Source organism: Orbicella franksi, chromosome 8, assembly GCF_964199315.1.
Source record: "Orbicella franksi chromosome 8, jaOrbFran1.1, whole genome shotgun sequence".
Lineage (NCBI taxonomy): Eukaryota > Metazoa > Cnidaria > Anthozoa > Scleractinia > Merulinidae > Orbicella > Orbicella franksi.
The window spans coordinates 17,101,972-17,119,231 of record NC_138152.1 but is presented as its reverse complement, the minus strand read 5'-3'; the positions used below and the strand labels follow the sequence as shown (position 1 = coordinate 17,119,231).

At 37.9% G+C, this 17,260-nt stretch overlaps 3 protein-coding genes across 3 annotated transcripts in view; 1 reads left to right on the top strand and 2 right to left on the bottom strand.

Moving 5' to 3' along the window:
• LOC145494788 (uncharacterized) overlaps positions 1 to 5,306 on the top strand; it is a 57,029-nt gene extending 51,723 nt beyond the window's left edge. The window contains exon 2 of the mRNA XM_081474361.1: positions 3,708 to 5,306. Within this exon, the coding sequence (XP_081330487.1) occupies positions 3,985 to 5,010 (1,026 nt within the window). The 5' untranslated portion in view covers positions 3,708 to 3,984 and the 3' untranslated portion in view covers positions 5,011 to 5,306. The remainder of the gene's footprint in view (positions 1 to 3,707) is intronic.
• Positions 5,307 to 5,321: 15 nt separating this feature from the next.
• Positions 5,322 to 6,338, bottom strand: LOC145494202 (uncharacterized). Its single transcript, XM_081473657.1, has one exon. The coding sequence runs from the start codon at positions 6,336 to 6,338 to the stop codon at positions 5,322 to 5,324; it is 1,017 nt and encodes a 338-aa protein (XP_081329783.1).
• Positions 6,339 to 9,037: 2,699 nt separating this feature from the next.
• On the bottom strand, positions 9,038 to 11,383 carry LOC145494201 (blastula protease 10-like). The gene is made up of 3 exons (XM_081473656.1): positions 11,345 to 11,383; positions 10,367 to 10,546; positions 9,038 to 9,204 (listed from the first exon to the last, which is right to left on the bottom strand). Exons 1-3 carry the CDS (start codon positions 11,373 to 11,375, stop codon positions 9,038 to 9,040), a joined length of 378 nt encoding a protein of 125 aa, XP_081329782.1. The 5' UTR covers positions 11,376 to 11,383.
• Positions 11,384 to 17,260: the final 5,877 nt, after the last annotated feature.

The window sequence follows — 17,260 nt, the reverse complement described above, 5'->3', positions numbered from 1 at the left end:
TATAACGTAGCTGCTCCTTTTTAAAATAATTTTGGTCAGTTGATAGATGCTACAATGTAATACACAAGCTTTCGTAAATCAGTGTCTTCAATTCCAATTCAATTCAATGCAATTCTTTTATTTTCACTATACAGGGCATTTTACATACAATTTATAGGTAAAGTAAATGAAAATAGCAAAAAAATTTTAAAAATATGAAAGACTCTACCCACAATTCGGTGCTAATTTCCCCAGACAAATGGCTAAGGAACAAGGCATCAGCTACTTGCTTCTATAACTACAACAGCTGGCTGTATTTGCATGACCATAAATACATACAGTGTTGCAAAAGCTTTAGTAACCTAAAACTAAAACAGTAACGATTATCGTGATCATATAATAACGTTATGATATCGCAATCACGTTACATTGGTTTGATTTGAAAGTAGAATATTGCGTAAATCAAAGCAAGATGAAATAAATTTTGCTAATTGAATATTAATATAATGATTTGAAGAGGTCATACGTTCGCCAATGGCTTGTAACGAAGATAATTGTTTAAAAGTCGGAATGATATGTTCTATTTTTTTATAAAATTTTTTTCTTAGAAAAGAGTATTTCTTGCAGTATACAAAAAAGTGAGATTCGTCTTCAATTTGATTACATGCACAAATAGGGCAGAGTCTGTTAACCCTTAAAATTTAATCATATCTACTAGTCTCAATCCTTAGTTTGTGATTGCCTATCCTAAATTTCACTAGTTCTTTTCTTTCACTTAGTTTGCTTGTTAGGCCTAAATAAGAGGAGGGTGTATAATCGTTCTTAAATGTGTTGAAAGAGTTTTGCATGGTATGTTGCCAATATAAAATATACTTTTGCTGCATTAGGCCAACATGTTTTATTCTAGCGTTAGTTAAGTACGTAAGATCAAAACAAGGGAAATCATAATATTCAGACATACTTATAATATTAGAATAATAACTATTTTTACCAGCTTGATGAAGATCTCGCGACATGAGAAAGATTTGTTTAACAATAGAGCAATTATCCTTTCTTAGAAGATATGAGGAGTAATTCATGATTTTCTGATTGATAACTATAATGAGAGGAAACCCACCAAGTTCAGCTCTACATGCTACATTGGATGCCTTATTGCTTACCTCTAAATAACGTTTACAGAATTGGAGATGTGTTTTTTTCGATCTGGGAACTGTCCCAAGACTTGAGATCAGAGTTTGCATATGTACCCCAGTTCACAGTTATATGTCAAAATTGGGGAGATCATTGCGTCGAAAATTTTATTCGCTAGGAATGGAGGCAGTTTGCTGAAATTTGTGTGTTTTCTAAGACTGAAAAGGGCGTGAATGGCCTTTTCTTTCAATTTATCAAGTGCCAATGAAAAGTTACCCGTCGAAGAAATGAGTGTTTCCAAATAAGTATAATTTTGAACAATTTCAAGAGGCTCATTGTCGATATGAAAGTTAGACTGTACACATTTCTTAGCATGTTTTTGAAAGATCATAACTTTGTTTTTTTTTTGCTTTGATACTTACCATCCATGTACTGCAATAGGATGATAGAGTGTCAAGGCAATTTTGCAGTCCCATTTTTGATCTTGACAATATGACTAAATCGTCTGCATGTAAAAGTGAATTTAATTTTGCGCCGTTTGGTAGGACAAAGGGATCAGATAGAATTTTTTCAAAAAAGAATGGTATGTCATTAATAAAGAGGTTGAACAGTAACGGGCTCAAAATACAACCTTGGCGTACCCCTTTTACGTATGGAAAGGGCCGTGTTTGATTCTGGCCAATTTTGATGTAACATGTAGAGTTGAGTACAAGCTCTTTATTAAATTGAAAAAAAAAACAACCACCGACATTAATTTGTAATAACTTAAATAAAAGTTCGTCATGCCAAACTGAGTCAAAAGTATTTTTGAAGTCGACAAAACAAGCATAGAAGTTTTCGTTGTGGTGATGCACGTATTTATCTGCTAGAGTTCTCAATGTAAGAACATGGTCTGCTGTTCGATTTTTGAGTAGAAAACCAATCTGGGAATTGTGTAGAATATTAAGAGAATTGACATACTCAAGCAATCGCTGATTTAAGATAGAGCAAAATAACTTTCCCAAACAGCTTGAGACACAAATTCCTCGGTAGTTTGATGGTTCATTTCTTCCTCCTGATTTATATACTGGTGTAATTAGACCGCGACACCAAGTATTAGGCATTATACTTGAAGGAAGAATTGAGTTGAAGAATTTAAGATACGCGGGAATCATTTCTTGAAGACTAGCTTTGATCATTTCGTTTTTTATTTTGTCCGAGAACGCCGATTTGTTATTTTGCAATCTTTTAGCGGCTACAAAAATTTCATTTTCAGTGGTCAAGTAGTCTAAAGAGGGAAACTGCCCTTTATGATGTTCCAGAAGTTTTAGATCATTCATTATTGACTGCTGAATAGGATTTAAAGGACTTTTCGAGTGAAGGGAACGGAAGTATGTTAACCAGTTATCCTCTGAGATTGATGGAATGTCGTCTTCATCTTTTGGCGTGTCATCCATTGATTTTAAACATTCCCAAAAGCATTTTTTGTCTGAGTCTTCTGCATTTTCCTCTAACTCAGTGATTTTTGAGTTGTAGTAATCACTTTTTTTCTTATTCAGTAGCTTTTTGTATTTTGTTTAAGTATCATGATATTGCTCTCGTAAGTATGCATTTAAAGGATCTCTGTGTTTTTGGTTTGAAATTTTCCTTAGCTCGTGTTTCTTAAAGCGACATTCTTTATCAAACCATTTTGTTCGATAACGGTTTCATTTTTGTACGATTTTTTCTTATTCTTATCTTTAAGCATCTTTTAGCTGCTAAAATTAACATGTTTTCTACTTTTTCAAGCGAGGTGTTGACATCTTCATTGGGAATGTCATCTAAGAGGAAGATTGATCCCTTGGATGGAAAATTCAATATATCGTTTTCAAGTTATTCAAAAATTTCGGAGTCAAGATAATTTGAGGTAATTGGTGGAATATAAAGACCACACGCGTAGTTATCGTTGTTTTGGCGTAATGTTTGTTGATTTTGAACCAAAGAAAATTTGGAGATGTTTTGACAATTGAAATCAATCATGAAATACATTCTTGTATAGCAAAATAATTCCACCACCATTTTTTGACATTTTTTGACCCAATTGTTTTCCATCGGATTAAATCTTTGCATCATGTGACGCAAACTGCCACCAACATTTTTGGTTTTGGTTCAAACAGCAAGTAGTTTGTTGTGGATTTTCAAAGTATGGATGATCCAGCCATCGACCGAGTAAAACAGAGATTAGTCATTCCGGGAGTTTGAGGTCAACAACAACTCAAGGCTGGGAAACAGTACGCGAGGTTGATGTCCTAGAGTGACGTTAAGAAATGAGGTAGACCTACAACGTAGATCCTTTTGACTGGTTGTTCGACTTGCTAATGATTTTTGTCGAGTGTGGTAAGAAGTAGTCATGGTTACACACAAAGATTTTGGGATGCAAACTGTTTCACTCGCTCAATTCATATCTGTTAGCTAAATTGAAGATAAGGCTGTAATGTATGGTATTTGTGCTATGAAAGTACTCGAATTTTTCTTTTAAAATAACTAAAGAAAGGAATCAACTCATTAATATGTTGCGGTCAGATTCGCGCTAGACCCTTGCTTGACATGTCATTTTTGTTTACATAGCAAATTCCAAGCACGAAATTCGGTGTGACCGATCAAGAGTATGACCGTGTGCTTGTTTGAAATCTAACCCCAGAGTAACTAAAAGTACAAAGGATCCGAAGCGCAACTCAAGAGCGGTGTGTATTGCTCTTGAGCTGTGCTAAATAAATAAGATATGTTTTTCTTACGCGATTTGTCCAATGGGGAAGCAGCACTTTTGATTGCTTCATTGGTGACCTTTGTCAATTCTATTCAGAGCATCAGAGTTTCCCGTATTGCAAACAGGCGGCAAAAATTCGTAGAAAAAGCATGTCTCGGGATCACACTTCACCGAATCCCTTCCTTGATTCAACTTATGACCATGGCTATCCAGTCCAATTTCCACTTCAAGGCAATGTTAGACCTTTTCGGCAGACGGGCCATGCAACCGAGAGGAACAACTATGGCGCTGTTTCACAATTCCCGGGCTCGGCTATCGAGCGTTCAGCAGCCACTTTTCCTTCAGCTGCCCCTTTTCAGCCTTTTTACACTGCACATTTTCCAAGACCTATACGGGATGCAGACGGCGCTGAAGAGATATTTTCCTCCTCATCAGAAAAATGTAGACCTGAAACAGAGTCAAGCAGTCAAAGCGACGAAAATGGCGCGAAAGCAAGCCAAACCAAGTGGTTTGACGCTCAGACTTCGGTGCTTGTCGAGGAATGGAAGGAAAGGGTGGAAGAAGTGGAAAGTAGTAGAAGTTTGGAGGCCTGGCAGAAGATTGTTCAAGCGGTCAACAAGGCAGGCCCTTTTAAAACAATGAAGCAATGTAAAGACAAACTACGAAACTTGAAGCAGGCTTACAAAGATGCGAAGACCAACAATTCGCAGACCGGACGTGCAGCAAAAACCAGTCCATTCTTTGATGCCTTTGAAGAGGTTTTGGGCTCAAGACCGGTTGTGAAAATGCCCGGGGTGCTTCAGTCATGCAGCGAATCCACTACAAGTAATTCGCCTTCATCAAGCAAATCTTCGCATGCTGATTCAAGCGACTCCGATGGCAACGCAGATTGCTCGCCAAAGGAAGGAAAAAACAAAAGAAAGAAGGCCAAGGCCGACGAGCCTGCTCAAAAGAAAGCAAGAAAAAGCAAAGAAAGCAATCAAAATGCTTTCATTGAATTGTCTTCAAAAATACTCGAAATGCAGAACGCTCAAGTGGAAGCGATTGAGCGATCACAAACAAGAGCAGAGGAGCTTATGCTCAAGATGGAAATCGAGCAGAGGAAAATCGATGAAGAAAGCAGAAGAAGGGATCAGGAATTTTTCCTTCGCATGGCAGAACTTTTGAAAAAATAAGTGAAAACTTACTTGATCATGAAACAAAAAACATGGAATATAACGAGTGCTAGAAAAGGATGGGGACATGGCTTTTGCTGTTTACACTAATTGCGTGACAGTTTCGTTACATTGGTAATAGATAAAATACAATTCCATTATATCAATGTATTGTGAGATGTATGTTATAAATCTCCTTATTTTTTTATTCAATTCATGAACTGTTCACTTTTCATTAAAATTAAAAAAGCTTTAAACGTGCATATGCTTATGTAACAAAACAAAACAATAAACAGTTGTGTTTCTAAGATAACCTACAAGTTGTCAAGTCATTATAAGTTATTTTCTATTGCTTGACGAACGGCTTGAGCTCCCGGATTCCGTATAGCGTGATGTAGACGTCTGGACTGCAAATATTCTCTCTCAATGGTAACGGCTCTTCTCAAAATCTCAGGGTCGTCAAATTCTTCTCCTGCTTCTTGACAGAAATTGTGTAGAATGCAGCATGTGAGGATTACTTCCGGTATATTGATAAACCTGTTATCCATTCTCTTCAGCAAAATTCTCCATCTTCCTTTGAGAACACCAAAAGCCCGTTCAACAGTGACTCTTGCTGAGGAGAGCACTTTGTTGAATCGTCGTTGAGTCGGGTTTAAAACGATATTGTTAGGATAAGGCTTTAACAGCCATGGAAGGAGAGGGCATGCCCCATCCCCGAGCAGCAGAGGTCGAATATCGTTTCCGTCTATATTTACCACGGGTTCCCTCAGAATATTTCCATTCACTACTTTCCTGTACAGCTCGGAATTCCTTAGGACTCGAGCATCGTGCATACTACCTGGATAACCAATTGCGGTGTCCAAGAACATTAGATTCTCTCCAACAACAGCTTGCATGATCACGCTATAGCGGTGTTGTCGATCAAAATAATCGAAAGGATTCTTTGGGGCCACTATTTCGATGTGAGTCCCATCAATTGCTCCAACTGCTTGGAGAATTTTACATTCATCTTGAAACAGTGCAATGGCTCTTGTCGTGTCATGGTGGTTGACTGGCAATTTGATAAAACGCCTTGAAAATCTGTTCAGCGCGCGGCAAAATTCTTTGGTGATTGTGACACATGATGACTTTCCCACATCAAAGTGTGTAGCAACTTCGCGAAAGCTTCCACCTCCAGCCAACCTCCACAAAGCAATTGCCACTCGCTTAGCTGGAGGAATGGCTTTTCGTAACCTCGTGTTTCTCCTTGAAATTTCCGGAGAAACAAGGTTAACTAACCGAAGAAACGTGTCCTTACGCATCCTGAAGTGTTCTTTCCAATAGCGGGACTGGCTCTCGTCTTCAAGCATCAACTCGAACCAGCCAAAGCGTGGACGACGAAGTGTCCAAGGCCGTTCAGTTTGCATGCTTTGCAAGTGCATATGTGCAACGTTTAAAAGCGTTAATGTGGTTGATGTCGCTGTTGGCAGGGAATGTGTCAATAAACCACGTTGAAGGAATAAAAACAACCTTCTCCTTCTTCGTCTTATAGCAGTGTTTCTTCTTATGCAACGCAATCGGTACAGCAAGAAAAAAATAAGCAACGAAGCCAAATGTACATCCATCGCCACTCACTACAAACTGGCGCGAAAACTGACAGTCGTATGTCAACACTTTCTAACAAGCAAGCAGCGAATTTGCAGTTTGACCCCAACATGAATTCTCACATTCCAACACGTGCTACAGTGACGTCAAAAGCAAGCACGCTAGTTTGTAATCTCTAGCGCTAATCTGACCGTAATAACTGAGTTAACGAAGATTTGTTTAAAACGGTACGTTGCTCCTTGGCAGCAAAGAATTGCATATGACCCTGCTTTAATTTCTCTGTTTTTGTTGTTGCTTCTGAACGTTTTCGAACGAAAAGTGACTCCTTAAGGAAAATTGTGTCTGGTTCCTCAGTTGCAACTAATTTGACAAAAAAATAGCAATTCACGGTAAAGGAATTGAATCGAGCGCTTTTCATGTACTGAATGATTAAGCATGTCTAGGCTTTGGTATCTATAATATAACCAATCAGAAACCGCTCATAGGCGTAAAGCTGGAAACTTACCGATCTCCTACATACCAGCAACCGCCGCCAAGTGAAATGTACTGCAGCCGACCTTGGTAACCCACCCCTGAGGAGCATCTGCAACACATATACATACATTGAACTGTGTAAATCCTGCGCTCTCATTTTGAGTGGCATGTAACATATCCCATATGTCTACTACGCTTTCTCTTGGTATACCGTGGAATATTCCACAAGTCACTTGTATTTTCTCGGTATATACCGAGAAAATGCACCAGATAAGTGAAAAATTCTACGGTATACCAAGAGAAAGGGTTGCATAACTATATTATATCATGCCATAGAAAACACAGTGGTCAACACAATCGATGTGACACACGCGTAGCGCACGATGGGAAGGTTGGGTGTCATACCGTCGAATGTACGATTGCTTTCCTGTGTAAATATGTATACCATTTTTTAACGAATGATACCGAAACGTTTGCGCGAAGAAACAAAGTCACACTGATGTCAAAATGAGTAGTTAGATTCTTTTTCAAGCGATGACGTATTGTGTGACGTCATCGCTTTAAGCCGGCGTTCTGCATTCCTCCAGATAGTGATTTCTCACTTATTTCGTCGCGCTTATGTCCGTCGCGCTTATGTCGTGCACGATTTATCCTCTGTGGAAGCGAAATGCACTCTGAGAGTTAGTAAATGAGACAATTCCCCATCTTTGGTTTCGGGTGGATTTTGGTTTATACAGTATCGGATAAATTTGTGTTCACGGGCATAACCTCCATGCATACAAGTTTAGATAGACAAGTAAGTCGTACAGGCGATAGGTGAAGACTATGCGGCTTTCCTTTGCTGTTTGTAGGATCAGCGGAGTGCTTTTAATCGATATATTACAAGTATACAGTTAAAACAACAAATTAATTTCCGGTGAGGCAATTAGTGTTGCCGAATATCTTTGAAGATAGTAAGCTGTCGATTTCAGGGAGAGTAACTTTTCCTTTAATTTACGGCTTTCTTTTGCTGTTTGTAGGATCAGCGAAGTGATTCTAATTTCAGCTTTTAAACGAAGATTTGGGGTTGGATTTTGGCTTATACAGTGTCGGATAAATTTGCGCTCACGGGAAAACTCATAATAACATACGTTCGATACATACAATTTTAGGTAGACAAGCGGGTCGCACACGCGATAAGACAAGTATATGGTTTAAACAACAAATTAATTTCCGGTGAGGTAATTAGCTTTACCAAGTATCTTTAAAGATAATAAGGTGTTGATTTCAGAGAGAGGAACTTTTCCTTTGCTGCTTTCCTTTGCTGTTTGGAGGATCAGCGGAGTGCTTTTTATTTCAGCTTTTTAAAGTGAGATTTGGGGGGTGGATGTAACAGAAATTCCCGTATTATGTATTGGAAAATGTAGTTATTAATCTTTCTTTTGGGTTGGTGCATCTCGCTGACCCCTAGCACATGGACTAACACAATGGACCTGGTAATGAACTACTTGAATGAACTACCAATGCAATGGACTACCCTAAATGTAAACCCCTAAAATTTCTCACACAAAATTTCTAACACAAAAGTTCTACAGTTTAAGTTTAAGAATCAGTTTGTCTGCTTATGTTCCAATCTTCTAGCAACAATTTTTAAACGTCATCGCTTCCGCATGCATTGCGTGCCGTTTATTTAAAATAGCAGCAAATGTTCAATCGCTTATATTTAGGAATCGCCTACATACTATGGATTGTTCATGGTAAGTTTAATCCTTGAATCGCGAATGTCAGTTTAAAAATGTTTTTATCTGTTAAGAGTAGTCACGCATGCTTGAAAGCTATTTTAACGTCAAGTTCAAGCTCGAAACTCGGAAAAAGAACTTAAATGTTCATTACTCAGTGCAATTGAACCCATCACGATCACAAATTCTTCATGTCTGAAATAAATACAAGTCAAAAAGCTTGAAAAGGCATTTGCTGGCACTTCCACCATGCATCCCGAGTTTCCCCTGGGCTATGGTATTGTATTCATGATGGAATAATTAGTTACGTCATACCCTTGTCCAATATGAAAGTAAGCGTATCCATTTTCGTATTTTCGTTGTTGGAATCGAATGCAGGTTTGACTAGTCCACAGTTTCATAGCTTGGTTCAGGATGTTCATCATTCCAGCGTTCGAGGCTGCAAAGTGGAAGATGAGAAAACAAACTCAAACTTTGAACATCAAAATAGTGTTATATCTACAACAAATGATAAAAGTAGTGGAAACGTCGTTTTATAAATATGTTTTAATTTGAAGTAAACGAACGCCATGCATGAGACTTATTATCCCCCCCCCCCCCCCTCCCGCCTCATGTCAGTGTCTAGTGAACAATACGTTGTGACGAAATCTTTGTTATTATATACAATCGAACTGAGATTTACCCACTGAAAAGGCGCGAAATAAATTCTCATTCACAAGCCAGTCGAAGTAGCGGAAAGCCAATGTATTCCACAACATTGACAAGGATGGGAGTGGAGGATGAACTGAACAGATAAAATTCCAAACACTTCGGTTGTAACTTCTTACTCTTATATTTTAGACAAACTTTTTGAAGGTGTAGGGAAGCATTACAAAATCGTATTCAATTCTATTCAATACGCAATTACTGAAACAATGAAGCTCATCTACTCAAACATAATCAGCAGTTTACTGATAATATTAAAACACATTTTAATGAATACTTGTTGTTTTAGCCCTGCTCTTCCTGTTTAAAATCAGGGCCATCCTTATCGAATTTCGTTCTAGTTCTTAGCTTCAGTCGAGACGTTTTACGGGAACTTAGTCATGAAACCAGAGTCGTTGTCAAGAGAAGTCTTGTTTCATGGTTAGACCCATGCAGGCTAGGCTTGTGTGATGGAGGCGTTAACGAATCGTGCAGTCACGTTTCACTTTTTTTCATAGATTTATCTAGAAATTTGCAAATTACTCTTCAAATTCAAATTTTGTTTTGTACACCCCTTCCTTTGTAAGGCGAATATTTAAGAAATATTAGTTTAAAATAGAGTAACGCCGCGTTTCTCAACGGGCAGTTTAGTTCCATTGCCTTGTCAAAGGATGAATGTATGTCGGGTTAATTTTCAAATTTTATGATGAGGATTTGAGTGGAGCGGGGGTTTAAATTATGGAAAATTAAATACGTCTGGGAAATTCATGACATTATATTATCCTTTTATCATAAAAAACGCCATTTGGAGCGACTATCAAGCGTAAATTTAATACCTTAACTCTTCGACCTACTTCCCCACTGGGGCCGCCGAGGCCTTTTGTGCTCCTTTTTATCCTCACTCTACTTTTCCTTACCTATCTGGGGATCAACAGCGTAGATCAGCACTCCACCCGGCCACTGCTTGTTTAGAATTGAGCCTCTCGCATTTCCCGTCGCTTTATCAACGTCCAAACCTTTCATAGCAGCCAGCCGTTGAACAGTGTTAAGAACCATGTCTCCCTCGAATAATTTCGCATTTTTTATTCCGATGTTTTCTGTTGAAAGAGACACAAAACTCTAGAGAGACTCAAAAATGACAGTTTACTACACTGTAATTACAACTGCAGTCGAGTCTGTCTGCCGATGACAGCATTTTTATTCTTTTGCTAAGTCTTAGAGCTTTAAGGTGGTTCTTTATATAAGCCTTATTGGCTTCCCTGGGCTTCCTTGCCTTATACATTGACATGTTTTAAATGTACGATTTATAAATGACAAAAAAATGAATAAAACAACCAACGCCTACATATTACAGACACCTCTATCTTGCGGACTGTTTACCTGGTCCCAGGAAAAACACAAACTCGCATAATTATAATCTCTGTCTTCACTACACCGACGTGCATCTTTCTATTTAGCATTCTGAACATAGCTTTTGTGTTCTTTTCGGATTATTGGTCCTTAGTAGCTGAAAAACGTCTTGACCACTTATGATTATTGGTAGTTCTAATAGTAGGATTTTATATGAAAGATCCAATTACATCGTGCCTACAGCGGATAATGTAAATATAAATAGCTTGTCCCATTTTACTTAGGGTATTTCCGAAATTCTTTCATCAGTTTTGTTGTCGTGGCAATGCAAGAAATCATATTCGGAAACCACAGGTATCAACACCAAAAACGACAAATGAACGAGAAATTCCTAACTTGATAAAAATTTAATTACTGAAAGAGGTAATTGGGAGTACGAGATTCAGTCAACACTAAAAGAAAGAAAAGAGGAAACCAATGTCCTTTTTTTTTCTTAAAAGAGTTAAAATGATATGAAACCATTAAATGTGATATATTACGCCAACCTTCCGGATTGCCGAAAACTGCAGCAACCATGAATAACGCAACGAACCACATTTTCACCTTACACCAAGCTGTTGTAGTCAATAACGTGACTTAGGAAAGATGTTTTAAGATCCACAGCTTTATAGTTCAAACCTTGGTCCTTCAATTATATCAGATGGTCGTTTGAATAAACACAGCGATTTGCCTGAGACACACACAGCAAAGAACATAAGTTGTTGGTCGTTATGAACAAAGGAATAATATTCAAATTTAATCACAAAGTCTTAAAACATTTGGTGAACGATCTGAAAGAGAGCAGCTGTGTCACTTTGTGGCCGTTTGACATTATTAAATATAAATATAAAAAAATGAAACTAAGAATGAAAAGAAAAAACATAACAACCCTATCGTCTAAGGTGGCTGTTACTGCAATTCCACCACATACATCTATTACATGTTCTTTTGCTGTCATTTTGTTGCTGTTTCTGCAATATTTGCTTTGTATTCCATATAGTTGCCCCTGAGTTACTTAAAACCAGTTAGTTAACGTTGTCACTGGAACTTGTCGTCTTTAAGGACGTTCGCGCTAATTGTTTCTGCGCATCCTTACTGCGCACGCAAATTCACACGCCACGTCATGCATGAGGGCGCGTGCTAGGTAATAAAATGAACAATGACAGAGCAGATGGCCATTGCTATAGCTTTGCCTGGATTTAACGATCTTGGGCGTTCGGTGACCCATATTTTTCTTTTGATGGATCATTTCCTCTACCGATTTTTCTACGTTTAGCGAAAAAATGAAGAACATCTATCAACTAAAAAATGAAATTTTATCGACTACGAGTTTGAAGTTCTTTTTAGCTTTTCGTTTATCTGTGCGACGGTTTTAAATGCCTCTTGAACGGTGAAGTTCTGTGAAAACGTTGGTAACATTTGCAGTTATTTACCCAACAGACCCACTTCTACGAAATATGACTAAGACAGGAATTGCCTCCGTTGGCTCACCGATATTTTTTAAAACTATAAACCAATGTAGACCACGCCGAATTACGTGCGCAAATTTTTCAAAATCAGGGTGGTTTTCCACGCGTTTTATCTCTGAAACGAAGTCGCTGACCCCCATTTTTTTTATTTTTGCATTTCTGACACAAGTAACTCATTATCTGACGGCAGTGAAAATTAAAACATGAAGATATATCGTCTGGAAAATTGTTCGCGCGAACGTAGTTCAGCCAACATATCCAGGATCTATCGAAGCAGTATAAATATTTGAGCGATGAGCAGCGAGTGTTAAAACCATATCTATGTTGCGTTATTTGCATCTGGTGAGCAATCGCTGAAACCTTCATATCTTGATGCAGCTACTAGCAGCTGAACAGCAGCTGTGAGTGTAACATTATTAAATACAAATATTGGCATTAATGCCCCCAGTACGATGTTATTATTTGGTGAAAAGCTGGGAGGTGATCGCTTAATTTTAAGCACTCAGAATCGTAATTGCAACGAAAGAGATGAGTGACACCCTCATTGGGGAATAGGGATATTATGGATATGGGATTCATTTTCCAGGGTGACTTTTCATTAGAAATATTAAACTGTGATATGTTACACAAACCTTCAGAATTGCCGGAACTGTTGCAATCATGAAAAACGCAATGAACCACATTGATTTTCACCTTAACCAAGTTGTTTTAGGTTCCTCACAGTCTCGACATTAAGTTGTCGACAAGTAGTATTTGTTATCGACGACTGACTGTTATCGACAACTAAAACTCATGCATGCTCTCAAAGTGTGTGAGATGAGTTACCGCAATTAAACGCTGCATTTTTACTTATCGAAAACTAACACAGTTTCCAAATTCGAAAAGGAAAAATAGTTTGGTTGTCGACAACGAAGCTTTTGGCCCTTTTTCCCGTCGGTGAGATTCATTGGTTTAGTTGTCGACAACTATAGAACCCGGTTGTCAATGGACAGTGGTTTGGGCATCGTATTGTGTTTTTTTTTTAGCATACGTAGTGAATGTTAGCTTCAAAGGTCTTAGACATCGACAACTAACACTCTGATGTGTGGAACACTCGCACTGGACACAATTAGTGGTCGATAACAAATAGTCGTCTCTAGTCTGTGGAGGCCTTTAGTCAGTAATACTGAGGATGGACGGTTTGAATCCATAGATAAACGTTCAAACCTTGTTCCTTCAATATCCGAGATGTTCGTTTGAATAAACACAGCGATTTGCCTGAGACACAAACAGCCATGAACACAGGTTGTTGGTCGTTATGAACAAGCGCTTAATAATATACAAATTGAATCACAAAGTCTTGAAATATTTTTTGAACGATCTGGCAGAGAGCAGCTGTGTCATTATGCGGCCGTGTGACATTATTAAATATAAATATATAAAATAAATCTAAGAATGAAAAAAAAAACAAACAGTAAATTCAATTTCAACCCCTACATTTATTACTTGTTCTTTTGTTGTCATTTTGTTGCTGTTTAACTATATTTGCTTTGTATCCCATCTCGTTGTCCCAGTGTTACCTTATTGTTCCCTACTTTCGCGAGACTCATTTTTCACAATTTTCGAAATTTTCCAAAAATCATGAGATTAAATAGCCCCCAAAAAAGAGCTTCTCTCGAAAATTAACTACGCGAAATTTAATACCTGCAGATAATTCTTTAATCAGCATGGATGGTAAGCCTTTACAACCACTTGACTAGCAGTGAGGGAAAGCTCTACGCTGTCAAAGGGTGGAAGAAAGCAGGAATCACTGGAGTTATAAATGGTGAGTCAGCTCTTCCTCCCTAGGATCCATTTGAGGAAATTGACAATTTCCTTCAGCTGTAAGCACAAATAAACTGTGTCCAGTACTCTGTACAGCTCTGCTTAGCTTTGTTGCAAATGAACATGTCAAACTGCTTTCAGTTTCGTTTTGTAATACGGCTTTGGTCAGTGTCATTGGAAACTATTGCTATGGAAAATACAAAACTGTGCCAAGTCTGAGAGTAACTGTTTGTAAATGAAGACCAGTATTTTCTAATATAAAATTTTCGCGAAATTTACTTTCTATTAACGTATTTCTTAGCCAAATTGTGAAATTTAAGTCCCGCGAAATATGCCCAAAATGAACTTCCCACGAAAATAAGTTTCAATAAGTAAACTTTTCGCCATGGAAGGTTTTTTTGTTTATTTGGACCGACACATCCAAGATATAAGCAATATAAATATTTGACTGATGAGAAAAGAACCGTAACTACTGTGTTCGTGTATTTCTGGAGAGCAATCACTGAAAGCAACAACTACACAACCGAGCAATTTTTAATTTCTAAGGTACATTTCTTTTAAGGTTTTATTTCTTCTAGTATGTTGCACTGTATTCAATTTGTTTTTTACAGAAGTCAAGACTCTGGCAACGCCCGGTAACAGAAGTTCGAAGCAGGCGATCGTAGCATTTCAAGAAAATCAAATTTGCTTATTTTGTAGTTGTAATATTGCTGTTGTTCAGACAACTGTCTTTACGCAACTCAACTATACCCTCCACCAAATAATTATTTCTCTCTTCGTCTAATCATTTTTCTTATAGTCATAAAGTGCCAGCGTATTTCTTGGTTTCTACATGTATGTAACCTTACATATACTATAAAAGGAAAAAAAAATTACAAACTGAGGTACTGCGACTCAATTTATTCAGTTTTTTTTAATGGCTTAAGGTATACTAACAATATACAAACACACAGTTAACTTACTCTACAAAACACTTCTTTCAATACTTTTACAATAGCTGCAGATTATTTAATATTTACCCCTTTTGCTACTTAAGACACCCTGCCAATACATTACAAGTATATTTATCTTTCATTAAACTGCTTTCAACACTTTTACAATTAAAACACTTTAGATGTATTTCCTTTGGACACCCTTAAAATTTGAGTATTAAAGTACATTTACTTCGCACTACTTACAATAAACTATTATAGCTATAATTATTCTTTAACTATGATAACTATAACTATATAACTATTTATTACACTACTTTAAAGTGCACCTAACCCCAAATTTTTTTTTCGCTAAAACAAATCTAGACTTTATTTGAAGCATTTGGGCGAAGAAATTTTTGAAATTGGTTGAATCCTCGATTTGCTATGCCCTTTCAAAGTCGCGATTAAGTGTTTCACGACCGCGTTTTAGGGAGTCTGGGGCGGCGGTACCTGATGACGTCCACCCAGGAACCTAATAAAATAGCGCCTCAGTCAACTCTCTGTATTTGCTCGAGAAAATGGAACGCAAAACTAATCGTTCCGATGTATTTTGGGACTAAAGCGTCCAAGTTTTGTCCCAGAATCATTTCTTTTTCGTCACTGGAGTCAGAATTAAGTTTCGATTCGGGAGGCTTGATGTAAATACCTTTTTTTTTAAGCTCTTATAATGTTGTACATTACTTAATTTAAATCGTGGAGCACCTGGAAACTAGCGAACAGCTAAGTGTGTACTTGTCCACGTTAAATAAAGTATGTCTATGTCTATGTCTAGGCTCCGAAATAAACTTCGATCGAGCACGTTCGACAACTGTGAACTCACTGCTTAGAGCTTTGAGAGCAATTTACAATATTTCAAGCGACGACGGGGAAGACGTCTTTGCGGACGAGCTGCTTGTATATTAGGAATGGAAAGCTAGATACGAAGTGGAGGAGCAGGCAAACGAAAAGCAGGAAAGAAAACTCAAGGACTGCTTTGGATGGTAATTTCGTCAACTAAACATAAGATTCCCACGCGTGTTTATAGCCCGTTTACATTTGTCCTTATCGAGATTGTATTTTGCCAAGGTTCTGTTAAATCCAGTTTGTGTTTTACTTTCAGTTGAATGCTTCATGTTTATAAGAGTGACGTACGTGTTGTAGTTTTCGAGACTTGATGACCTCCAAAACATTGGCTTCGATCGATTGAAAATCGTATTGTTTGGACCTGTATTTTTGAAGCTGCGGGAAGCAAGGCGGAAGGAAACGTTTCATACAATTACCGATTTCACATTGTCACACGCTTTAAGTCGTAACTCCAAATAACCAATGTAAATTGTTCTCAAAGTTTGCAGTGAAATTCGTCGGATAAGCGAAAAGGATGTGTTCCCTAATCGGTCCGCAGATAATGTTACGCGGTCATATTTTCGACGCTATTGCACAGAATCTTTGTCGCACTGCTGATTTCCAAACCTTCGAAAAACTCTGTGAGTCTAGCAATTTTGTTATCATGTAATTCTAAAGGATTAATCTTCGACTTTCATCTAAATCGAAAGAGATATAAGTGATGGTTAGCGGCGTACAGTTGCGATCTATTTACATATCAGTATAACGCTTCTTGATCATGATCGGATCACACAACTTTGCCGGTTATGTTATAAATACTGCGGGATTGGAAGATATAGGTTGTCGGTAGTATTTCTACAAATTGCTGGCTAGCTTTAAGCAGAAAATTTATGAAAATAGCGTTCGAAAGTCTGCGGAACAAATTCCAGTGAGAGTTCTTCAATGGTTCTCACAGATTCAGTTCGCTTGTTTCGGTTCGACAAAATCAACCATCGTTTACGTCTTTATTGCACCATTAGCCGATCATCGTCAGTAAATTGTACAGTATATCTTTCTTTAAATCTGGAATATTGCTGCAACAGCCGATAGCACCTCTGGAAGGCGTTTCTGCGCACTTTTCGAATGTGTATTGCACCATCCTGAAGGAAATGAGAGGCAGTGAGATATCCAACCTTCCTGGGTAGACGTCACAAGAGCCGCTGGACCCATTTTCCTCAAACTCGGTCGTGAAACAAAATGGCGGTGTTTTGGAGCTATTTTCGAGATTTCGTCGGGGCACAGAAAATCGAGGATTTAACGGAATCCAAAAATATTTCCGCAGAACTATTTCAAATAACAAGTAGATTCGTTCTAG